This window comes from Gnatocerus cornutus, chromosome 3 (assembly GCF_029298725.1).
Source record: "Gnatocerus cornutus isolate USDA-ARS CGAHR chromosome 3, icGnaCorn1.1, whole genome shotgun sequence".
NCBI classification, from domain to species: domain Eukaryota; kingdom Metazoa; phylum Arthropoda; class Insecta; order Coleoptera; family Tenebrionidae; genus Gnatocerus; species Gnatocerus cornutus.
In genome coordinates this window covers 19065622-19092302 of record NC_142235.1, presented here as the reverse complement: position 1 = coordinate 19092302, position 26681 = coordinate 19065622, and the positions used below count along the sequence as shown (strand labels likewise).

The 26681-nt window shown below is 35.1% G+C and overlaps 1 protein-coding gene across 4 annotated transcripts; it reads right to left on the bottom strand.

Moving 5' to 3' along the window:
• Positions 1 to 303: 303 nt before the first annotated feature.
• Positions 304 to 26608, bottom strand: ClC-a (chloride channel protein 2). Of its 4 annotated transcripts, none has more exons than XM_088032086.1 (10): positions 26319 to 26608; positions 22116 to 22211; positions 5962 to 6082; positions 5636 to 5908; positions 5196 to 5593; positions 4597 to 4802; positions 4294 to 4528; positions 1542 to 2091; positions 962 to 1497; positions 304 to 767 (listed from the first exon to the last, which is right to left on the bottom strand). In XM_088032086.1, the coding sequence occupies exons 2-10, from the start codon at positions 22200 to 22202 to the stop codon at positions 393 to 395; spliced, it is 2781 nt and encodes a 926-aa protein (XP_087888212.1). In that variant the 5' UTR covers positions 22203 to 22211; positions 26319 to 26608; the 3' UTR covers positions 304 to 392. The 4 variants fall into 4 exon arrangements, with proteins under 4 accessions (XP_087888212.1, XP_087888214.1, XP_087888213.1 ...); XM_088032088.1 differs by lacking the exon at positions 26319 to 26608 and adding an exon at positions 20960 to 20994 and having other exon boundaries at positions 22116 to 22196; XM_088032087.1 differs by lacking the exon at positions 26319 to 26608 and having other exon boundaries at positions 22116 to 22285.
• Positions 26609 to 26681: the final 73 nt, after the last annotated feature.

Here is a 26681-nt window from a genome sequence, read left to right as displayed (position 1 = left end):
ATTTGCCCATTTTCTTCGTCATATGGGTCCTGGCGTAGATGCAATTAGCGAGATTAGACTGTTTGATTTGGATTTATAGGGCTGTATAATAAGAAGTCGGGACTTTTAGTGTCAGGGTCGTTCAAATATTTACCCCCGCAGAAGTGACATGGGATTAGCTAAACAAACGCAGGACTGTCATAAACTTTATTATCTTCATTTAATATCATTTCTTCTTAAATTAAAGTTCCTTACTCTATCACGAATCAACAAATAAAAATCACTAGAATATAGTTGCAGTTCTTATCACATTACATATACAGTGCGATCAATTAAATTTTTTATCCAACTGGCTGTCTTCACTGACTCCTATCAAGTAGATAAACAATTTATTTGATCCCCCTGTATCAGAATCAGACTTTCGACACCAACGTCTGCGTGGCTTCGTTGTCTGAATCAACGTTGTCACTGGCGGTGTGAGCAACGTTACCATTAGAAGTCATTTCGATCCCATGAGGAGGAAGATGGCCGCTGTTTGCGTCCTCGATGGCTTTCCTCAAGTCTTTCAAACCCACGATTCCTACCAGCTTCCCGATGGCTGTTACATAAGCGTGGTTGACTCCCACCATTGAAAACAAGGAATGGACTTTGAGGAGAGATGTCCTTTCGACCAGTTGGAACGGCGCTGGGTCGATGTGACACGATGAGAAATCTACAGGGTGTTGCATTTGTTCCTCCTCCCAAGTCCGTTGGTCTTCGGGCGACATGTCGCAGACTCGCTCGCGGGGCTAAAAACCAAAACAAATTAGAGAAAGAAACAGAAAGGTTAAGAAAAGCGTGCGTTGGTGCAAAAAGTGAGTTACGCTAAGTGGTACCTCGATCTTCATCTTTTTCTTCGGCCAGAGGTTGAGGCGCTACGCATGACAAAAACATCACCACGAATTATCTGTTTTTTGTTACCACCCCAAAGAAGTCTACTCACCAATTGCACCTTCTTCGACGTCGTCGGACTCATTGGAATAATCTGCACTTTATTCTCCATCGACCCTCCAGCGGTGCTCAACACCGGCGAACTCTCATTGTTCTCAACATCTTGCAGTTGAGCACTCTTCCTGAAGATCGCTTCAAACGCGATTCTTATCCTACTCTCCGCGCCTGTCACTGTAGTGTACGGGGTGGAACCAGGACTCGTCGACATAAAAGGACTGAATCCTTTAAGCGTGAAGGAGTTGGTCTTCTTCAAGATGGACTTCTTCGGTTGGCTACCAAAAACCGGATGATACGTGGGTTTGTCAACGTTCAGTTGATTTTCAGACATTTGTTTCATCCCAAGGACGTCCGGCGCCGGTACGACTTGAAACCGCGATGGTCGCCTCTTTCTTTCTTCCGCTTTCTTCTCGGCTTCTTCCCTCGCGCGCTCCTCCGCTTCTCTTTGTCGGATCGCAGCGACTTGCAGACGTCTCTCGCGACCGATTTGGCGGTCGATGAGTTGGATGAGTTGCAAACGGGGGATGGAACCTGGACATCGTCTTTAGTACCACAAAACAGTACCAGTAACTCACCTAGAAGAACCATATTCTCGTGGTTGTCCACCAACGGAAAACTCTGCAACCTCCTGTTTTCCTTCAGAAGACTCTTCAGCTGCTCGTACGTCATATTATTGAAGATGTATTTAATATCCCGCACCATGAAGTCCTCCACGTACACATCATACATCCCGCTACTGCTGGGCAACAAATCCGGCAGATACGGCAACTTCTTTATAAGGATGATGGAGTCGTAGATACTGGGGCCCAGCAAGCTGGCGATGGCGTTGGAGATGAGCACTGCTATCATAATGGGGATGATGTGGGTGATTTGCCCCGTTACTTCGAAAACTATTACAGATACGGAAATAGTGTGCGTTACAGAGCCGCTGAAGGCTGCCGCTCCGACAGTGGCGTAGCCACCAGGGATGATTGTGGCGACTTGGCCCCCGTAGCGTAAGCCGCTAGGGAACCACAGGTGCATGAGTTCGCCCACGATGCGGCCGAAACTGGCGCCGATTTTGAAAACGGGGATGAAACTGCCGCTGGGGACGGGAATGGTTGAGCAGATGATGCTGAAGAAGAACTGGAAAAATGCGGCATTATTCAGGCCATAAAATAAAACGTAAATTGAATACAGCCATAAAAATTATCCTTGACCCTGACTTCAAATAAAATTCGCGTTTTTAGTTTAATCGTCTTTTGATTTGGGTTTAAAATAACTCCAGAATATTAAAAATACGTGCAACCTTTCATTCGCACCAAAAATAATAACAAATCAAACGTATTTATAACTTGTTTACATTTGCGGTTATTTCAACAGCTACAAGAAGGTTGACAAGTTACTAAAAATTAGGGTTTTTATTTATTATGTCTTGACCACGCCCATATGAACTCGATTGTTTTGCATAGCTTGTTTCTTAAATACAAACATGGAGAGTTTTCTAAATATTTGCCAGGCTTGGGTGTCGAGTGAAGCACATTCTCCTTTTTCCGATAAACGTTAAGTTTAAAGCAAAATTTAGGAGGCTTTCTAGTTCGAAAATAGGTTGGTACTACTGTTATCTGTAGCGTCAAACTGTAAAATGGCGAAACTTATTTTTTCTACTAGTCCATACGAAAGTGGCATTTTCCACACGGTTAAATGACTCCGAAAGTAAAAGTCACTAGTTTGATATGAATATGTCCCCACAGACCTGTCAAAATTGACAGTTATTTTGAAATACAAATGTAACTCTTGAATTTTTGTCTCAAATATCTAGACGATTCACTCTAAAACAACACGCATAATGGTAAAAATGAATTGGTTAGGTCGTTTCTGACAAATCAAATTTGACAGGTCTGTGCGGCTATATTCATATCACACTAGTGACTTTTACTTTCGTAAATTGATGTACGAAAACATCAACCATCTAACTATGTGGAATACGTCACTTTTATATGAGGTCGTAGAAAAATGACATTTAGAATATAGAAATGAACTATTGTCAAGACTTATGGTTTCTTCCTGATGATAAAGGCCGTAGGAAAAATAGTGTACATAACTCGTCGGAAAGTGTCTTTCTTGCACTCGTGTAATATCTGCACTATGCTTGCACCTCGTGCATCTACATTTACACTCGTGCGAAATTGGTCACTTTCCGTTGTTGTTATGTAAATATCTATTTATCTTTTTTTTTCCTTTGATTGAGTGTGTTATACAGTGATGTAATCTTTCTTTATCAATTTCCGACACATTAAGAAAAAAAAAAATGAAGAAAAACTTGCACGCAAAACGCTCATTTGTTTTCTTCTTAAAGTAGTTAATAGAGGAAGTCTAATATAAGTTTATACTAAGTCAAAAAGCGTTTTATGCTATCAGTCGCATTTATCGGAAAGTCCGATTCTTCCGGGTTTTGGTCAAAATTTCCCACTTAATCTAGGGGGCTGGATGTCACAGATGTGTTGGCAGCACTGTTATTTATGAACAGTTAATCGAAACAAAAAGGATCTCCCACGTCGAACGCCTCCTTGTTTTGTTGGAAAAACACAGCCGTTGCGATCTTTAAGTGAATCATCGCAGTATAATTTATTATTATCAACGAATAAACAATCTCGCTGACTCTGTTTTCATGCTTTTGAGCTTACATATTGAATTTATTAGCCCACATTGTTTGGCTCGTAACTCTGAGTTTATTTTATGAGTAGAATAATGATGAATTATTAACTAAAAATTTGACAGACGTCAAAAAGTAGCGCTACCAACATAAAAAACAACTGCAAGGCCGATTGCACAGTTTACAAGGTTTTATATCCCACGAAGAGGTTTGAATCTAAAAGAGTTTTTTAGCAGAACTCAAAACTGAAAACTTTTTTACTTATACAGGGTGTCTCTCTTAATTGACTACACGCTCATAGCTCCGTTTATTTTTGGAGAAATTTTTTGAATTTTGGCACAGTCATAGAAGGCCATATGGTACATCTTTTAAGGCTACTTCGCTTACTGTAAGTTGCAAACTCAGCCTTCTGCGATTTTTTGAATAGAAGAGATTTTCATTATTTTGCTTCGCGTCAGATTAAAATATGGATACAAAGTCGCTTATAATCAAATTTGAAGTTTTTACAGATTCAAATTTTAAATTTAAAAAATATCGCATCTTGCGAATCATTTTACCCAGAAATGAATGCTTTCCTACGAATACACAAAAAAATCCTGTGAAAAATTATGCCCAATGGATTTTTGTCCGGATGTCAAAAAAAATTAAATTTGTAAACTAGTGTTATTTAAAGACAGTGGCGTGCTACTCACCGTGAAGACGGTGAAACTAATCAGACTAACAAACACCCCCGAATGCGGCGTCTGCCAATGCTTGACCAAATTGTGTTGGTCCGCCGTCAGGTTGGTGTTAGTCCAAGTGAAGTTGCTGAAGAAGTCCATAACTTGTTGATGCCCGGTCAAATCCCCCGCAAAGTACCTTCCAGAACCCAACGGAAACGTAACACTCGACACCAACAGGCTTACGATGGCCGGATAAAGAAATCGACTGGAAAAACGTCCAAACTATTTCCATGGTTTGCTAACTTGAGAAGAGTAAAACAAGTCAACACTTACTTCTTCTGTAAGAAACGATTGATGGTCTTGCTTTTCCTCATGAACATTACGTACTGGCGATGGACCCAAACGTAGAAAGCGCCTCCGAGGCCGCAGATCGCGCCGATCAAAGCGAAGACGAAGAGCTCCTGCGGGTCAAAAGGGAACTCCATCTGGAAGCTGGTCTTGAAGAGGGCTGTTACGGTGTCCGCGCCGTCGAACCAAACCTGGAGAAAATAGTTTTTTTAGGCGACTTTAACTGAAAATGGGATTTTTGGGACTTAAAAGCGGCCTAAAAGTAAGTCTTTTCTGGCCGATCTATGGTGGCGCCATCTATCCATAGTTTTGCATATTACATCAAGATACCGACATTACCCCCAAATGCCGAAACTGCAAATGTAAATAAAGAAAATATGAACTTTTCTGAAGGATACAAAAACATTTCCAATTATTCAGTTGTTATAACTGATTAAATCAATAAATCATAAATAAAAATTAATTAAAAAAAACTTGTATGTGGGCCATTAAAAAAAGGCTCGGCCAAAAAAGAACAACTTTTTGGCCTTGGTACACAAATAACTAATATCGTGCAATTAAGAGACATAAAAAAGTGAACACACCGCCAAAAGTCGGAAGATGGTGGCCCCACACACCGCCGCGAAGAACCCTCGCCAGTAGTTCCTCACGGCGAAGTAAACCGTGGTGACTTCGATACTGAAGAGCACGCCGCCAACGGGGGCGGCGAAACAGCTTCCGACTCCAACGGCACAAGCAGCCGCCAACATCTCCGTGGTGCGACTCTCATTCTCGTAGATTCCTTGAAAACCGGTGACGAGTTTGCTCAAAAGTGTTGCTGAGATGCTAGCTATGTGGACGAAAGGGCCTTCTTTTCCGAAGGGCATGCCGCTTCCAAGCGCGGCGGTGAGACCCACTACTTTGGCTACGAGGGTGCGAAAAGTGAGGTATTCTTTGAGAGCGACTCCACGGAGGATTGTCTTCATTTCCGGGATACCAGAACCTGGGGGAAGGTGTTAGATGAGTAAAAACACAGAGGGGTTACCTATGGATTGTGGTGCGACCAAGTGGACAAAGCCGGCGCTGAAGAGGATCAAGCAGACTGGGAGGGAAACCCACGCGGCGTATTGAGCTAGTGGTTGTCCGGTGAGGTCGTTGTAAAGCCAAATTCGAGCCCAGTTGCACAAGGAGATGCCTCTGTCCATTATGAAGCTTAGAAACGCCATGATGACGCCGAGGAGAGCCAGGAAGACCCAGTCTTCTCCAAGTCGAGCGAACGTGTGCTTCCATAGGAATGATACAGCCTTGGCCAGTTTCCCTGAAACAACACCAAGAGGTAACCTCTGTTGAGTGAAGAGAAATGGAAATCACCTTGGTACCCTCTGAGTTCCTTCTTCCGAGCCTTTTCTTCCTTAAGTCTTCGTTTCTCGGCCTGCCGCAGTCCCTCTAACTTTGCGAATTCCCCCAATTGCCGACTGTACCGTCCATACATCTATAAAAATAAACGCTCTCAGTTTATTTACCCGAAGATGTGAAGTGCGAATGTTGGCAAAAGTCCAAGCGCTTTTCATTAAGTATCGCATTATAATTGACGATATTTCCACAAATTTTCCTTACAAGCGTACTGACGTAATCTTCCTCTGGGGGAAACGGATAGAAGGCCTGCTCCTGACGCTGCTTCTTCTTTTCCACTAATTTCGCAAATTCCTCCCATTCTTTATCAACCGATTGAGGGTCAGCTTCGCCGAATTGTGCTTCGCTCATTGAAGGCTCGTCCATCACGAAAGAATCAACTTAACACGAAATGTCAAAAATCGTGACCTTTTCGCAGTGCTTGGACGAGGACTTGTGAGGAAAAAGAGGCCGCAATTGATAACGATTTGTAAGAAGACGCACGTAAAGACTCGAGAAATGGAAGGAAGAAAAGGAAGAAGAGGAAACTGATGTCGTAGACGCGACGAGGTAATTTGCCAATTGACTTTTGCTGCATTATCCAATTGAGACAGTCGCTGGCCGTGTCACCACACACTTTAATAAGAATGATCAACGGCTCAATGAAATGTTGATTACATAATGTAACGGAGGTGAAGAGTGATGAAGATGTTGTGGTGACGTCATTCGATCTAGTCAATTGATTGTAATGTGCAGTTATCGAAGATTTGGAATGGCCGTTTAATAAGACTGAGGAATTACCACGCGTCAATTAAACGGAAGCTGTTAAACAAAGTTGATTAATCAAGTTTGGAATTTTAGTGGGTTGGTAGATGTGCGGTTTGATATGCAATGGATTACATAACAGTGCTACCAACTTGTACAAAAATGAAAAGTAGTGTTGGATTTGCCAGTTTTCTTATGTGACAACTTTTTTTGGTTACTTAATTATGACTAGTTAAAGCAGTTCCGGAACTAAGTTGTTGTCTTTTAACGACAAATCCTGTTCGTTCAACTGTTACTTCCTTTCAGTATTGTTTTTCACCAGGCTACAATAAAAAAGCACTTTTTTTATCTTTTTTTTTTTGAATTACCTAATTATTGTTTTATTATCATCGTTATTTGACGACATTCAATGGCTTCTAAGTCAGTTATTTGTTGACGTAGGAAAGTTCTAAGTAAGTTCTAAGTCGACGACAATTAAAAATTTTTGCGTTTTTGGGAAAAATGAAAATTGACTATCCGAAACTTTGATCGGCCATAACTTAATTATTTGTTGTCGATTTTGAATCTGCGGAAAATTCGGCGTGAAATGATGTATAATAACGCAAGTTTACTCCAAAAAATAAGCGAGATATCGATTTTAGAAGTTTGGCATCGTTTTAGTCATACATTTTCGCGAAAATTTGCAAATTTCGACTTTTGAAAAATCTAAGAACTATATTTTATGTAAAAAATCGCGAGAAAAACGATGGCGCCAACCGCATCTCAATATCTGAAATAGTTTCCGAGATATCGAGCACGAATTGTTTTGAACCTTCAAAAATTTGGCCCTCTGGCGACAACCCAAAATTTGAAACGGCCATAACTCGGTTATTTGTTGACAAAAATTAAAAAATTATGATGTTTTTGAATTCAGCGTGAAATTCTGCGTAAAATGAGCCCAAATTTGTTCAGTTTGCTTAATAAATAAACGAGGTATTGGCCAAAAACTGTTTTGGAAACATCATTTTAGGGTGATTTTTAATTAATGTTTTCAAAATGAAAACGACGTTTAATATCATTGAATTGTACATCAATCGAAAGAGGAACTCAAAGTCTATCTACTGGCCAAATTTGAGATCTATCGGACAAATAGTTTACGAGTTATAACCAAAAATAAAAAAAATTAAAAATTTTCATCGTTTGAGTCGCAATTTTTTTTCGCAAAAAATCGACTATTGAATTTTGGGCTTTTGAGAACATTTTCTGACGTAAAATGAGCTGAGAAAAACGATGGCGCAAACCGCATCTCAATATCTCAAAAAGTTTCCGAGATATTTGACTTTAAAAATTAGGAAAAATGAGAAAAAATGAAAATCAACTTTTCGAAATTTTGATCGGCCATAACTCAGTTATCTGTTGTCGGATCTGAATTTAAATCCCAGATTTGAAATCTGCGGAAAATTCTGCGTACACTGATGTATAATAACTTAAGTTTACTCTAAAAAATAAGCGAGATATCCATATCAGAAATTTGGCCATAGTTTTAGTCATGAATTTTCGCGAAAATTTGCAAATTTCGTTTGAGGATAAATCAAAGAACTGTTTCTTATGTAAAAAATTGCGAGAAAAACGATGGCGCAAACCGCATCTCAATATCTGAAATAGTTTCTGAGATATCGAGCATGAATTGTTTTGAACCTTCGAAAATTTAGCCCTCTGGCAAAAACCCAAAATTTCAAACGGCCATAACTCGGTTATTTGTTAACAAAAATTAAAAAATTATGATATTTTTGAATTCAGCGTAAAATTCTGCGTAAAATGAGACCCAAATTTGTTGAGTTTGCTTAATAAATAAACGAGGTATTGGCCAAAAACTGTTTTGAAAACATCATTTTAGGGTGATTTTCGATCAATGTTTTCGAAATGAAAACGACGTTTAATAGCATTGAATTACCCATCAGTCGAAAGAGGAGCTCGAAATCTATCTACTGGCCAAATTTGAGATCTATCGGACAAATAGTTTACGAGTTATAACCAAAAATAAAAAAAATTAAAAATTTTCATCGTTTGAGTCGCAATTTTTTTTCGCAAAAAATCGACTATTGAATTTTGGGCTTTTGAGAACATTTTCTGACGTAAAATGAGCTGAGAAAAACGATGGCGCAAACCGCATCTCAATATCTCAAAAAGTTTCCGAGATATTTGACTTTAAAAATTAGGAAAAATGAGAAAAAATGAAAATCAACTTTTCGAAATTTTGATCGGCCATAACTCAGTTATCTGTTGTCGGATCTGAATTTAAATCCCAGATTTGAAATCTGCGGAAAATTCTGCGTACACTGATGTATAATAACTTAAGTTTACTCTAAAAAATAAGCGAGATATCCATATCAGAAATTTGGCCATAGTTTTAGTCATGAATTTTCGCAAAAATTTGCAACTTTCGTTTGAGGATAAATCAAAGAACTGTTTCTTATGTAAAAAATTGCGAGAAAAACGATGGCGCAAACCGCATCTCAATATCTGAAATAGTTTCCGAGATATCGAGCACGAATTGTTTTGAACCTTCAAAAATTTGGCCCTCTGGCGACAACCCAAAATTTCAAACGGCCATAACTCGGTTATTTCTTGACAAAAATTAAAAAATTATGATGTTTTTGAATTCAGCGTAAAATTCTGCGTAAAATGAGCCCAAATTTGTTCAGTTTGCTTAATAAATAAACGAGGTATTGGCCAAAAACTGTTTTGAAAACATCATTTTAGGGTGATTTTCGATCAATGTTTTCAAAATGAAAACGACGTTTAATAGCATTGAATTACCCATCAGTCGAAAGAGGAGCTCGAAATCTATCTACTGGCTAAATTTGAGATCTATCGGACAAATAGTTTACGAGTTATAACCAAAAATAAAAAAAATTAAAAATTTTCATCGTTTGAGTCGCAATTTTTTTTCGCAAAAAATCGACTATTGAATTTTGGGCTTTTGAGAACATTTTCTGACGTAAAATGAGCCGAGAAAAAGAATAGCGCAAACCGCATCTCAATATCTCAAATAATTTCCGAGATATTTAACTTTGAAAATTACGAAAAATTAAAAAAAAATTAAAATCAACTTTCCGAAACTTCGATCGGCCATAACTCAGTTATCTGTTGTCGGATCTGAATTTAAATCCCAGATTTGAAATCTGCGGAAAATTCTGCGTACACTGATGTATAATAACTTAAGTTTACTCTAAAAAATAAGCGAGATATCGATATCAGAAATTTGGCCATAGTTTTAGTCATGAATTTTCGCGAAAATTTGCAAATTTCGTTTGAGGATAAATCAAAGAACTGTTTCTTATGTAAAAAATTGCGAGAAAAACGATGGCGCAAACCGCATCTCAATATCTGAAATAGTTTCTGAGATATCGAGCATGAATTGTTTTGAACCTTCGAAAATTTGGCCCTCTGGCAAAAACCCAAAATTTCAAACGGCCATAACTCGGTTATTTGTTGACAAAAATTAAAAAATTATGATGTTTTTGAATTCAGCGTAAAATTCTGCGTAAAATGAGACCCAAATTTGTTAAGTTTGCTTAATAAATAAACGAGGTATTGGCCAAAAACTGTTTTGAAAACATCATTTTAGGGTGATTTTCAATCAATGTTTTCAAAATGAAAACGACGTTTAATAGCATTGAATTATACATCAGTCGAAAGAGGAGCTTGAAATCTATCTACTGGCCAAATTTGAGATCTATCGGACAAATAGTTTCCGAGTTATGGCCAAAAATAAAAAAAATTAAAAATTTTCATCGTTTGAGTCGCAATTTTTTTTCGCAAAAAATCGACTATCAAATTTTGGGCTTTTGAGAACATTTTCTAACGTAAAATGAGCCGAGAAAAAGAATGGCGCAAACCGCATCTCAATATCTCAAATAGTTTCCGAGATATTTAACTTTGAAAATTACGAAAAATTAAAAAAAAATTAAAATCAACTTTCCGAAACTTCGATCGGCCATAACTCAGTTATCTGTTGTCGGATCTGAATTTAAATCCCAGATTTGGAATCTGCGTAAAATTCTGCGTTCACTGATGTATAATAACTTAAGTTTACTCTAAAAAATAAGCGAGATATCGATATCAGAAATTTGGCATATTTTTAGTCATGAATTTTTGCGAAAATTTGCAAATTTCGTCTGTAAAAAAATCAAAGAACTATTTCTTATGTAAAAAATCGCGAGAAAAACGATGGCGCAAACCGCATCTCAATATCTGAAATAGTTTCCGAGATATCGAGCACGAATTGTTTGGAACCTTCAAAAATTTGGCCCTCTGGCGACAACCCAAAAATTCAAACGACCATAACTTAGTTATTTGTTGAGGAAAATTGAAAATTCTCATGTTTTTGGATTCAGCGTGACATTCTGCGTAAAATGAGCCCAAATTTGTTGAGTTTGCTTAGTAAATAAACGAGGCATTGGCTAAAAACGGTTTTGAAGACGTCATTTTAGGGTGATTTTCAATCAATGTTTTCAAAATGAAAACGACGTTTAATAGCATTGAATTATACATCAGTCGAAGGAGGAGCTCGAAATCTATCTACTGGCCAAATTTGAGATCTATCGGACAAATAGTTTACGAGTTATGGCCAAAAATAAAAAAAATTAAAAATTTTCATCGTTTGAGTCGCAATTTTTTTTCGCAAAAAATCGACTAGTGAATTTTGGGCTTTTGAGAACATTTTCTGACGTAAAATGAGCTGAGAAAAACGATGGCGCAAACCGCATCTCAATATCTCAAAAAGTTTCCGAGATATTTGACTTTAAAAATTAGGAAAAATGAGAAAAAATGAAAATAAACTTTTCGAAATTTTGATCGGCCATAACTCAGTTATCTGTTGTCGGATCTGAATTTAAATCCCAGATTTGAAATCTGCGGAAAATTCTGCGTACACTGATGTATAATAACTTAAGTTTACTCTAAAAAATAAGCGAGATATCCATATCAGAAATTTGGCCATAGTTTTAGTCATGAATTTTCGCGAAAATTTGCAAATTTCGTTTGAGGATAAATCAAAGAACTGTTTCTTATGTAAAAAATTGCGAGAAAAACGATGGCCCAAACCGCATCTCAATATCTGAAATAGTTTCCGAGATATCGAGCACGAATTGTTTGGAACCTTCAAAAATTTGGCCCTCTGGCGACAACCCAAAAATTCAAACGACCATAACTTAGTTATTTGTTGAGGAAAATTGAAAATTCTCATGTTTTTGGATTCAGCGTGACATTCTGCGTAAAATGAGCCCAAATTTGTTGAGTTTGCTTAATAAATAAACGAGGCATTGGCTAAAAACGGTTTTGAAGACGTCATTTTAGGGTGATTTTCAATCAATGTTTTCAAAATGAAAACGACGTTTAATAGCATTGAATTATACATCAGTCGAAGGAGGAGCTCAAAATCTATCTACTGGCTAAATTTGAGATCTATCGGACAAATAGTTTACGAGTTATGGCCAAAAATAAAAAAAATTAAAAATTTTCATCGTTTGAGTCGCAATTTTTTTTCGCAAAAAATCGACTAGTGAATTTTGGGCTTTTGAGAACATTTTCTGACGTAAAATGAGCTGAGAAAAACGATGGCGCAAACCGCATCTCAATATCTCAAAAAGTTTCCGAGATATTTGACTTTAAAAATTAGGAAAAATGAGAAAAAATGAAAATAAACTTTTCGAAATTTTGATCGGCCATAACTCAGTTATCTGTTGTCGGATCTGAATTTAAATCCCAGATTTGAAATCTGCGGAAAATTCTGCGTACACTGATGTATAATAACTTAAGTTTACTCTAAAAAATAAGCGAGATATCGATATCAGAAATTTGGCCATAGTTTTAGTCATGAATTTTCGCGAAAATTTGCAAATTTCGTTTGAGGATAAATCAAAGAACTGTTTCTTATGTAAAAAATTGCGAGAAAAACGATGGCGTAAACCGCATCTCAATATCTGAAATAGTTTCTGAGATATCGAGCATGAATTGTTTTGAACCTTCGAAAATTTGGCCCTCTGGCAAAAACCCAAAATTTCAAACGGCTATAACTCGGTTATTTGTTAACAAAAATTAAAAAATTATGATATTTTTGAATTCAGCATAAAATTCTGCGTAAAATGAGATCCAAATTTGTTGAGTTTGCTTAATAAATAAACGAGGTATTGGCCAAAAACTGTTTTGAAAACATCATTTTAGGGTGATTTTCAATCAATGTTTTCAAAATGAAAACGACGTTTAATAGCATTGAATTACCCATCAGTCGAAAGAGGAGCTCGAAATCTATCTACTGGCCAAATTTGAGATCTATCGGACAAATAGTTTACGAGTTATAACCAAAAATAAAAAAAATTAAAAATTTTCATCGTTTGAGTCGCAATTTTTTTTCGCAAAAAATCGACTATTCAATTTTGGGCTTTTGAGAACATTTTCTAACGTAAAATGAGCTGAGAAAAAGAATGGCGCAAACCGCATCTCAATATCTCAAATAATTTCCGACATATTTAACTTTAAAAATTACGAAAAATGAAAAAAAATGAAAATCAACTTTTCTAAACTTTGATCGGCAATAACTCAGTTATTTGATGTCGGATCTGAATTTAAATCCCAGATCTGGAATCTGCGGAAAATTCTGCGTACACTGATGTATAATAACTTGAGGTTACTCTAAAAAATTAACGAGATATCGATATTAAAAGTTTGGCATAGTTTTAGTCATACATTTTCGCGAAAATTTGCAAATTTCGACTTTTGAAAAATCTAAGAACTATATTTTATGTAAAAAATCGCGAGAAAAACGATGGCGCAAACCGCATCTCAATATCTGATATAGTTTCCGAGATATCGAGCACGAATTGTTTTGAACCTTCAAAAATTTGGCCCTCTGGCGACAACCCAAAATTTCAAAGGGCCATAACTCGGTTATTTGTTGACAAAAATTCAAAAATTATCATGTTTTTAGATGCAGCGTGAAATTCTGCGTAAAATGAGACCCAAATTTGTTGAGTTTGCTTAATAAATAAACAAGGTATTGGCCAAACACTGTTTTGGAAACATCATTTTAGGGTGATTTTCAATCAATGTTTTCAAAATGAAAACGACGATTAATAGCATTGAATTATACATCAGTCGAAAGAGGAGCTCAAAATCTATCTACTGGCTAAATTTGAGATCTATCGGACAAATAGTTTACGAGTTATGGCCAAAAATAAAAAAAATGAAAAATTTTCATCGTTTGAGTCGCAATTTTTTTTCGCAAAAATCGACTATTGAATTTTGGGCTTTTGAGAACATTTTCTAACGTAAAATGAGCCGAGAAAAAGAATGGCACCAACCGCATCTCAATATCTCAAATAGTTCCCAAGATATTTAACTTTAAAAATTACGAAAAATGAGAAAAAATTAAAATCAACTATCCGAAACTTTGATCGGCCATAACTCAGTTATTTGTTGTCGGATCTAAATTTAAATCCCAGATTTGAAATCTGCGTGAAATTCTGCGTACACTGATGTATAATAACTTAAGTTTACTCTAAAAAATAAGCGAGATATCGATATCAGAAATTTGGCCATAGTTTTAGTCATGAATTTTCGCGAAAATTTGCAAATTTCGTTTGAGGATAAATCAAAGAACTGTTTCTTATGTAAAAAATTGCGAGAAAAACGATGGCGCAAACCGCACCTCAATATCTGAAATAGTTTCTGAGATGTCGAGCATGAATTGTTTTGAACCTTCGAAAATTTGGCCCTCTGGCAAAAACCCAAAATTTCAAACGGCCATAACTCGGTTATTTGTTGACAAAAATTAAAAAATTATGATGTTTTTGAATTCAGCGTAAAATTCTGCGTAAAATGAGACCCAAATTTGTTCAGTTTGCTTAATAAATAAACGAGGTATTGGCCAAAAACTGTTTTGAAAACATCATTTTAGGGTGATTTTCAATCAATGTTTTCAAAATGAAAACGACGTTTAATAGCATTGAATTTTACATCAGTCGAAAGAGGAGCTTGAAATCTATCTACTGGCCAAATTTGAGATCTATCGGACAAATAGTTTCCGAGTTATGGCCAAAAATAAAAAAAATTAAAAATTTTCATCGTTTGAGTCGCAATTTTTTTTCGCAAAAAATCGACTATCAAATTCTGGGCTTTTGAGAACATTTTCTAACGTAAAATGAGCCGAGAAAAAGAATGGCGCAAACCGCATCTCAATATCTCAAATAGTTTCCGAGATATTTAACTTTAAAAATTACGAAAAATGAAAAAAATTGAAAATCAACTTTCCGAAACTTTGATCGGCCATAACTCAGTTATCTGTTGTCGGATCTGAATTTAAATCCCAGATTTGAAATCTGCGGAAAATTCTGCGTACACTGATGTATAATAACTTAAGTTTACTCTAAAAAATAAGTGAGATATCGAAATCAGAAGTTTGGCATATTTTTAGTCATGAATTTTTGCGAAAATTTGCAAATTTCGTCTGTAAAAAAATCAAAGAACTATTTCTTATGTAAAAAATCGCGAGAAAAACGATGGCGCAAACCGCATCTCAATATCTGAAATAGTTTCCGAGATATCGAGCACGAATTGTTTTGAACCTTCAAAAATTTGGCCCTCTGGCGACAACCCAAAAATTCAAACGACCATAACTTAGTTATTTGTTGAGGAAAATTGAAAATTCTCATGTTTTTGGATTCAGCGTGACATTCTGCGTAAAATGAGCCCAAATTTGTTGAGTTTGCTTAATAAATAAACGAGGCATTGGCTAAAAACGGTTTTGAAGACGTCATTTTAGGGTGATTTTCAATCAATGTTTTCAAAATGAAAACGACGTTTAATAGCATTGAATTATACATCAGTCGAAGGAGGAGCTCAAAATCTATCTACTGGCTAAATCTATCGGACAAATAGTTTACGAGTTATGGCCAAAAATAAAAAAAATTAAAAATTTTCATCGTTTGACTCGCAATTTTTTTTCGCAAAAAATCGACTAGTGAATTTTGGGCTTTTGAGAACATTTTCTGACGTAAAATGAGCTGAGAAAAACGATGGCGCAAACCGCATCTCAATATCTCAAAAAGTTTCCGAGATATTTGACTTTAAAAATTAGGAAAAATGAGAAAAAATGAAAATCAACTTTTCGAAATTTTGATCGGCCATAACTCAGTTATCTGTTGTCGGATCTGAATTTAAATCCCAGATTTGAAATCTGCGGAAAATTCTGCGTACACTGATGTATAATAACTTAAGTTTACTCTAAAAAATAAGCGAGATATCGATATCAGAAATTTGGCCATAGTTTTAGTCATGAATTTTCGCGAAAATTTGCAAATTTCGTTTGAGGATAAATCAAAGAACTGTTTCTTATGTAAAAAATTGCGAGAAAAACGATGGCGCAAACCGCATCTCAATATCTGAAATAGTTTCTGAGATATCGAGCATGAATTGTTTTGAACCTTCGAAAATTTGGCCCTCTGGCAAAAACCCAAAATTTCAAACGGCCATAACTCGGTTATTTGTTAACAAAAATTAAAAAATTATGATATTTTTGAATTCAGCGTAAAATTCTGCGTAAAATGAGACCCAAATTTGTTGAGTTTGCTTAATAAATAAACGAGGTATTGGCCAAAAACTGTTTTGAAAACATCATTTTAGGGTGATTTTCAATCAATGTTTTCAAAATGAAAACGACGTTTAATAGCATTGAATTACCCATCAGTCGAAAGAGGAGCTCGAAATCTATCTACTGGCCAAATTTGAGATCTATCGGACAAATAGTTTACGAGTTATAACCAAAAATAAAAAAAATTAAAAATTTTCATCGTTTGAGTCGCAATTTTTTTTCGCAAAAAATCGACTATTCAATTTTGGGCTTTTGAGAACATTTTCTTACGTAAAATGAGCTGAGAAAAAGAATGGCGCAAACCGCATCTCAATATCTCAAATAATTTCCGAGATATTTAACTTTAAAAATTACGAAAAATGAAAAAAAAATGAGAATCAACTTTTCTAAACTTTGATTGGCCATAACTCAGTTATTTGTTGTCGGATCTGAATTTAAATCCCAGATTTGGAATCTGCGGAAAATTCTGCGTACACTGATGTATAATAACTTGAGGTTACTCTAAAAAATTAGCGAGATATCGATATCAGAAATTTGGCCATAGTTTTAGTCATGAATTTTCGCGAAAATTTGCAAATTTCGACTTTGGAAAAATCTAAGAACTATATTTTATGTAAAAAATCGCGAGAAAAACGATGGCGCAAACCGCATCTCAGTATCTGAAATAATTTCCGAGATATCGAGCACGAATTGTTTTGAACCTTCAAAAATTTGGCCTTCTGGCGACAACCCAAAAATTCAAATGACCATAACTCAGTTATTTGTTGATGAAAATTGGAAAATTCTCATGTTTTTGGATTCAGCGTGACATTCTGCGTAAAATGGGCCCAAATTTGTTGAGTTTGCTTGATACGTAAACGAGGTATTGGCCAAAAACTGTCTTGAAGACGTCATTTTAGGGTGATTTTCAACCAATGTTTTCAAAATGAAAACGACGTTTAATAGCATTGAATTATACATCAGTCGAAAGAGGAGCTCGAAATCTATCTACTGGCCAAATTTGAGATCGATCAAACAAATAGTTTACGAGTTATGGGCAAAAATTAAAAAAATGAAAAATTTTCATCGTTTGAGTCGGATTTTTTCTTCGCGAAAAATCCACTAGCGAATTTTGGGCTTTTGAGAACATTTTCTACCGTAAAATAAGCCGAGAAAAACGATGGCGCAAACCGCATCTCAATATCTCAAATAGTTTCCGAGATATTTAACTTTAAAAATTAGGAAAAATGAGAAAAATGAAAATCAACTTTCCGAAACTTTGATCGGCCATAACTTAGTTATTTGTTATCGGATTTGAATTTCAATCCCAGATCTGGATTCTGCGTGAAATTCTGCGTAAATGAGCACCTATTTGTTTCTCAAATTTCAAAAGTTCCAAAAAAACTCGGACCTCACTGTCACGTGCCTCAAGACATCAAAACACGATTTCCAACCGATAATTACTGGACGTACATTTTATGTCAAGTGCAACAACTCTTGATGAATGTTATCATTTCCAAGTGATTGATTGCTCTATTTACCTACTCCCACGTGCAAAACTCGTATTTTCCCAAATCCCCCTCTCAACGCCGCCACTGGTTTGCCTTGCGTGTAGGCCACCAGCAATACGTCCCTGCGCGCAACTTACATAACTTAACCTTGACAAATTGTAGGAGTGAATAATAATAATAATAACAAATTACCATCACCTGTTCGGTGTAAATTCACCTTTATTTGTACAATTACGAAACGTACAGTGTCTTTACTGGCATTTAAATAGTTATTTTCTTATCTTTATGTTAAGTATTCGAATAAACATAACGCTAGAGTGTTTATACATGACCTTTTCGCAATTTTTTCGAATAAAAGAGTTTGCACGCGACTTCCAAACACGCAGCCGTGGAAAATAGGTAATCTTGATTGTTATAAATAAAGGCAAAGGAGCGGTACGAGACATCTCGTATTGACGTCGATATTCCACAAGCTGGAATTTCGCGCGATCAATTTCTGCAGAGTGGTTTCCTAGAATCAACAATTAACTCTCTTAATATGCGTGTATTATAATCTTCAGGCAATTCCTCTAATTCCTGAATCTAAAATAAAACTGTTTTGGCAGCGACAATTGGCGCCGTTTTCATTGTTTCAAAACTCAAATTTAATTTTAAAGAGAAAGCGTTTTGGGTCTAGAAAACTAGCAATTAACCTGAAAAATAGTTTAATCGGTTTTATAAAAAGTAATTGGTGGTTTGGCACCTAATAAAATTGCATGATTATGTATTAACATTGACCGGTAGTACTACAAGGTTTCCGAACATAATAACGACAAGACCGGATTTGGGTCAACAAATCCAGATAAATCACATTAAGTAAAAATGAAGATAACTGGTAAAGTGAATGAATGAAGTTTTTTAATTGCTTTGTGTGTTACAAAACCGGTGATAAATAAAGTTTTTCTAGAAACAATACTAATTTATGGGAGCTTCATTCATGGTTTCTGAGTATTTATTTTTGCAATTCAATAAGATCCATAAAAGTTTGGAAGTAGGTAAGGAACCAGATAATTCAAAGGGCATCCAGACAATACAAAGAATGGAGGACTTTGGTCAATTTGACATTCGAAAACTCTTTGTAAGCTATAGTTAGATGTTAGATCATTGAACTGAAGAGAAGCCTTTGTCTGATTTTAGCTCCTATCTTTGAACGGTAGCAAAAACGGGGGCCTATTTTCTTATACAGTAGCACTGACTCATTTCAATCAATCCAACGTCTTGTACTTGAAATTATCTTATCAAAAAAAATCATAAAAAACCACTACACTGATTGCCACTTTTCTACTACCAGTTTGTTATCGAGACGAAAGTTTTAGCTATAACCAGATACTAAATTACCAATTCTAATATTTCTGTGCAAAAAATTGTCTTCGGTTTCTTTCCACAGGATTCCGAATCAACCAATGTCATATTGCACGTGGCAGCCGCTTCTCATTCCAACACTTTATAACCCTTATAAAATTAATTATAAGTCAAGGTTGGTAACTTGTGTTTTTGTAACCAAATATCAGAATGCGTATTTGTATTACTTAATTTCACATCAATCATTGGAATCATTGATATAATGCGATTTTCTAATCGACCTGTGTCTAGACGTGTTTTTGCACTTTTAACCGGCAATTTAAAACTCTCGCGAACACGGTAATAACACTAGTTTAGAAATTTAAATTTTTTCTTATATCCCGAGATTAAATTATACAAAATTATATCAAAATTAATTTTTGAATTTTTGTCTCAAATATCTAGACGATTCACTGTAAAAGAACATGCATAATGGTAAAAATAAATTGTTAGGTCATTCCTGACAAGAGAATTTTGACAGATCTGTGCGATATATTCATATCACAGTAGTAACTTACTTTCATAAATGGATGTACGAAAACATCAACCATCTATCTATGTAAAATGCGTCACTTTTATATGAAATCGTAGAAAAATGACATTTAGATAGATAAGAAATGAACTATTGTCGAAACTTATGGTTTCTCCCTGATGATGGAAGGTCGTAGGAAAAATAGTGTACATAACTCGCCGGAAAATGTCTTTCTTGCACTCGTGTAATATCTGCGCTCGACTTACGCCTCGTGCATCTACATTCACACTCGTGCGAAATTGGTCACTTTCCGCACTTGTTATGTAATATTTAAGCATAATTTTATCACGTCTGGATTTTTCACCGGATTTTTTTATTTATGCGAAGAAAAGTATTCATTTGTAGAAAAAATGATTGGCAAGATGCGATATTTTTTAAATTTAAAATTTGAATTTTTGGCTAAAATCTGTAAAAACTTCAAATTTAATTATAAGCAACTTTAATCCATATCTCTGACTCGAAGCAAAATATTGAAAAATTCCTTTATTCAAAAAATCGCAGTAGGCTGAGTTGGCAACTTACAGTAAGCGTAGTGGTCTTAAAAGATGCACCACATGGCCTTCTATGATTGTGCCATAATTCAAAATTTTTCTCCAAAAATAAATGGAAATATGAGCTTATAGTCAATTGAAAGAGACACCCTGTATAAGTAAAAAACCAAACATGATAATTTTTTTCAGTTTTGAATTCTCCTTAAAAAACTTCTAGATTCAACCCTTTTCATCCTGCGATATAAAACCTTGTAAACTAGTGTAATTACACGTGGAAAAGGCATCAGCATTTGTTTTGTTTATTGATGAAGTTGGAATTTTACATTTTTAAAATGGAAATTTTTCCGAGAAACCAGTTTTTTCTAGTAATAATAGGTACTATTCGTATTTTCATTATCTATAGTTCTGTAATTCTAAAACCAAAAGTATAATGAAGAATAACAGATTTAAAATTTAATGTTGGTACGCCTGATAACGCCTTTCCGTCGGGAAATTAACATGTCAGTTGCCAACCTATAAAAATTCACAGGCTTTGGATTTTGGAACCGCTTGGTAGCACTGTGGTTTCGCCTAAACAAAAAACGAACAGCAGTGCTTAAAGGAAAAGTAAACAAAAAAAAGACATAAAAAGGTGCAACAGCTAAAAAAGTGAACTTTTCTCTAGCTATTGACTGTCTTAAAATCTTACTTTTGATGACATCCTCCTCAAGTTGCAAAAAGCTGCTGCAAGAGAAAAAAAGGTGAAAACTTGGACACCACTGATCCTCAATTCAAAATTAATGTGGAAATACAACTCAGATATTGCAAGATGACAAAAGAAAAAATTGGGAAAAAAAAGAAAAATAAGAGTAAAATCGAAAAACCCAAAAAACCCAAGCTGACCGAAATTAAGAACCTGGCAATCCGTTTTTTTACGACCCGAATTCATTAAATTCGCATTCACGTGCTAAATATTATGTCTGACAAATTAAACTTTCAATTCACGAGGAAACACAACAAGATCACGAGTTATGATTAACGTAATTGCGGACAGGTTTTTAGTAATCTGCGTAAAATGGACCTTGAAGTGTTAGTAATCAGCTGTTCAAGTTCAAGACCAGAAGTGACGAACGATCGTTACATAAAAGTGACCACGGTGGGGTTCTGAAGGAGTTACCAACGTGATGAAATGATACAGATCCTCGTTTATGTTTATGCAGTTGGCATATTTGAAATGAAAATATTCCAGGACCTTGGTAATTATATCCGTCCCATAAGTTATTCTTATCCGACCGTAAAGTCTTCATAATTGAAACCGTATGATTTAAGGGGATTGGAAAGATAACGGTAAAATTAAAAGCAGCACAAATTTCAGTCGACGTAGCAGAAAAATTACAAGAATCCAACAATTTTTTTTTCGATTTTTCAAACTTCAGTCGCTTCTAATTCGGTTATTTGTTGACGTACTTGGATTCTGCGTAAAATGAGCACCAATAACTCGAGTTTGGTTCTCAAATAACCGAGATTTCGACAGAATTTGAGTTTTTTTCCTCAAAAAACTCGACCATTATTTGTTATAACTTTAATTGCAATTTCCATAATAGGCGAAATACGGCTGGAAACTCCTTCATTATGTCTAAGCATATAATTTGCAAACTTCCGCTCCGAAGCCGACTTGATCGATTCTAGTTATAAATACCGCGCATATAAAACTTGACTTCTTATCAACATATAAAACAAAAATTATAGGGTTTTCAGTGACCTTCCAATCACATGTGCCGACAACATCACGTGTCGGCCTCAGGTAACGCGATCAAGTCACAAAACCCGCGCCGGACTTGCCAACTTAAAATACTGTCACTTACCACAGTATTCTGGTATCCCAATCCATACCGGTCCTTGTCCTGAGGGACCTCCAGGCTTTCCTTGCTGTCTTTGCTCTCAGTCGCCATCGTCACGTTCTGCAAGACAAAATTTGATTTGAAATTGACGGTTCAAGGACGACGGTCTATTGTTTTGGCGTTTCGAGGCGGTGACATTACAGGAATAGAGGAAGACTGTTTTTCTGTTGGATGTAAGCCAGAAATGATCAGAAGTGGGCTTCGACCGCAGCTAATAAAAACGATTGCAGCGTGTCTAGATTCGGGTCGTATGTGGTAAATTGCAAAGAATGCGTTTTCAAGACACCTGTTGATGGTTTTGCGAGTGAGTTATTGCGCTTATGGAAAATAACTGAGACTCGAGTCCCCGAGTGGGTCTAGGAGTGATTTGCGCGATGGAAGAATTTGAAAAAAAAACACAACTGGAAGTGAATGCGGTGTTCATCGATCCTGGCAAGAAATGCTTTTGGATTTTATCAATATTATATAATGGAGAAGTTTATTTCACTGGCCTCGATCACGGCTGAGCGTGCAAAAAATAACTTCCATTCAATTTCGACCTTTGTCTACAATTCGTCTAGTTTCTTCGCTCTGGAAATTGATGGAATTGTTTGATTTTGAGCCGACTTTGAAGTCGCCACCGACACTTTATCTTCCGTAAACACATTTATATTAATATAAATTGTATTTTTAGCAGTTACCTCTGTTGGATTCTAATAAAAATAACAATAAAGTGTGGCGTGTAGGTTTCACGATTGTCGTCAAAGTGGTCGAGTTCCGCGGTTAAGAGATAAAAAATGCCAGTGTGACCATTAAAACCAACCGTAACCAGAAAATTTCATACACTTTTTCACTTCAAAATTGGTATTACTGATTTTTTTGTGTTGAAAGTGCTCATTAGTCACACTACTGGTCAATCTGAGGTCTATTTTTACTGATCCATTCTAATTTATTTACATTCTGCGCAGGTTTATCTCAGATTTTGTATTCATGTCTTGATGCTATTTGTTGCATTTTCTGATCTAAGACGTTTGTTTTTGCGTTCTATTTCAATGTTGAAATGCTAGAATTACAAACAACGCAATAAAGTTGATAGAGGCTATCGCAAAACTGATGAAATTCGGGTAAAACAAATCTCACGATATTTTTGAAATGTCAAACGCAGTTATCTGCAGGGCTACCAATCGATTTTAAATTCCAAAGCCTCTTCCGAATTTATGTACTTTGCAGTGCAGTTTTCCAGGTATTGTGGAATATTTTGCTAGTTTTTCTTATCGCTATCTTCACGTTACGTAAAATAATGAGAATTTAGTTACTTTACAAGTAGGTAGTTTGTATCGAAACATGTAAACTCCCAATTTAATCAGGCACCCTTCAGAATTTGAAGTGGATTGGTAGCCCTGTTTGACATTAGAACATTTTAGGACCAATTTACAAAGAAACAATTTTAGAATTAAAAGGATTAGAAAGGCATAAGTTAGGTACCTATAATAGATACGTGTCAATTTTGATTAATAGATGACTCTACAAGCAACTGACACGTTTTTTAGTAGGGGAAGAGCACCGAATATTGGATGGTTGCCTAACATTGGATACCACCCTAACTCAGTTTGGAAAAACGAGCCATAGACTCCTCGCACTTTTGTGCTAATTTAAATATTTTGTTTGCGCGGGTTAAATACGTTTATTTATTATAAAATTTGAGTTATTGGGTAAATAAATCATATTTAATGTTTGTTTTATAGTAAAAATCAATAAAAATTAATAATTTGACCGAATTTTTCTCTCCAAAACAAAGTATGCTAAATTCCTTATATTGGATACTTTGGTAGATATTATATTGGATACTTTGGTAGATATTCAATATTAAGTAACCATGTAATTGAATGATATACAAGGTGTTTATAAATGTTTCTAGCATCAAGGGTGGCTATGAAATGTCAAAGAAATTTGCCCCTCATTATAAATGTGGGTTTAGATTTTTCAAATGACATTTGTAGTTAACCTCAATCATAGAGCAAAGTAAGTTTTGAGAAAAAAAACTCTTCTAAATGTGGTTTGAAACATGAAAATAAAAAATTTTGACACAAAACCGAGCATAAAATTTATGACAAAATACATATTTGCCGATAAAATAAAAATCGTGGATTTTTTTGCAATTTAAACGTATAGATCGTAAAGTAAACATTTCAAACTCAATATAAATAATAATTTCATTGATTCAATTTAAAAGCAAGTATTTTAATTATATCCTATATTCGGTGCTCTTCCCCTAATCGCAAAATATTAGGGAAAACAAAGTAGTAATAAAATACCTGTCAATCTGCTGAACGACCAATCACAGAGCCGCATTTTAAATTTAACGCCTACAAAAATTCAGTCAATTTTGACAAGTATCCGAATTTCAGAATTACCAACGTAGGATTTTTTTTCATAAATCGTTAGACAAATATTTAATTTACTTCACGTATTGTTTTATTTGTACAGTTTTGTAATTCCAACTCTTTCTTGTTGGCATTGCCATTATTGTACTTTAATTAGACAGTAATTGTAATATTTAACGAGTGGGTAACAGGGTTCATTATCGGTATTCTCTTTAGAAATTGAAATGACTGTCATAAATCGGTGACGATGTAGTAACTCTAGAATATTCTTTAATTTGAAAAAAAAAGTGAAAAAAGTGCAGTGACATCCGTCAATTGTTTGCAATTTTCTAGTGTTAAAGGAATAATACTAATTCTTCTAGTAGCTAGTTTTCAAAACCAGTTTCTTATCTTATTGTTTCAATTCTTATCAATCTCTGAAAGGTCGCCATTTTTCGCCCTCGTCAATGTAAGTCTTCAGAGAATTTCCTGGTACGATGTTGAAAATATAATGAAATGTAACGAATTGTTAAAACGTAATACAAAGCAAAATAAATTGTAGAACATAATTTTAAGGAAATTTCAGAAGTTTGGAAATTGACAAAAAAAAATATGGTTATTTAAATATGAATTTTATTCATTCTTAAAGAGTATTAATTAATTATACGTTATATCGATGGAAATTCTATACAATTTGGATTTTCCAATCATCGCAAAATCGTGGAAAAACTCTAAAAACTTACGTAACTATAAAACAATAGATGCGTAATCGATTTATATTATCGGCAGGTATTCGTCATTGTTTAATTCTTTCACTGATCGAATGATTTAATTTAAATTAATTAAAACAGTTCACATTTCCAGTTTTATTTAATACTAAATACGTTGAAAGACAAATATCTTTGAACATTACAGTTATATCAAAAAATAAACACAAATATGATTAAGTTATAGGTAAACATCTTTGAAATATTGCGGGATATAAAACGAACATCAATCACATCCAGTCGTTGAGAAATCACGTCAGATTGATATGACAAGAGTACACAGTTAAATAAAGATATAAAGATTAGGAGAAAAATAAATCAAAGAGCCTAGGAAGCTCAAAATGTGTCATTTTAACAGGTAAAAATTTGCACCTGTTGGGTTAATTTTTTTCTAATTTTAAATTCATGTTAAAAATAAACGTAAAAAGTTTTTCTCATTGGAAAAATCAAATTTAAAAAATGTACTTCGAAAAACACATTTTTAATTTATAGTTTCCGCCGTAATTTTATTTTTACTTTAATAGCTGTTATTTTATCTTTTTTATTTCCACGGTAACAACATCAGCGACTTTAAATTAAAAAAAAAATTGATCCCTGTTCTCCATCAACAGCGAATAAATTTTACAAAAAGATGTCCTTGACATTTTTGATGTCAATGTTAAAATCTTTGCCTACTTCAGATCGCAGATGGCATTGCAGTGGAGTATTAATATAAAGACTCACCTAGTTTATTTTTAAGCACCAAATGTAGGTCGCTTTTTCTAATTTTTCAAATAACAGTTTCCAAAAAATTCTTAATTATTGCACAATTTTATTTTCCGCTTATTTTCATTTCATTTCACTAACTGTATTAATTTGTTTAAATTTTTTACCGCACAACAATGACGTTTATTGCGGATAGAATATAGTAATTGATTCTTTAACAAAACAAAAGTCGATAATATGCGGCAATTTTCCAAGTTATTCGCGAACAAAAGCCCCGTTTTTCCCCGAAACCTCACAAAAATCTCATTTCCCGACGACCGTTTCTTTCAATTCAGGGGCTTCCCCGCACTTACCTCTTAATTTTCATTCAGAAAATTCTCTCTTAACCCATTGACACGCACATCGGCGGTTCGTTGCTCCACAGTAAAAACAAACGGTTCGCACAACTCTCTGATAACAACTGTCTTGAAGAGTACGATAAAAGGAAAATAGTAACTATGTCAAAAAATAAGATAAATCGTTAATTAGAAAGACACTTTTGAGTACTTGTTAGCACTTTATAACAAACAATTTCATTATTATAGCTGTGGGTGATAATTTGTTGGGCACACGCGACGATTAGGTGAATTCACGTGCTGTTGATATGAAGTAAACAGAGTTTTTCGGGAAACATTTTGAATTTGCAGCGAGCGAAGAGTGGGGAAAATTGGCCAATG

What these genes read in the sequence shown, in the direction of transcription:
- ClC-a (XM_088032084.1), bottom strand. Translation starts at nt 6,369, where the DNA reads ATGGACGAGCCTTCAATGAGCGAAGCACAATTCGGCGAAGCTGACCCT. An exon ending in GGAACTCAGAGGGTACCAAG is followed by an intron (nt 5,909 to 5,961) that starts GTGATTTCCATT and finishes GTGTTGTTTCAG; the next exon opens with GGAAACTGGCCAAGGCTGTA. An exon ending in GGTCGCACCACAATCCATAG is followed by an intron (nt 5,594 to 5,635) that starts GTAACCCCTCTG and finishes ACCTTCCCCCAG; the next exon opens with GTTCTGGTATCCCGGAAATG.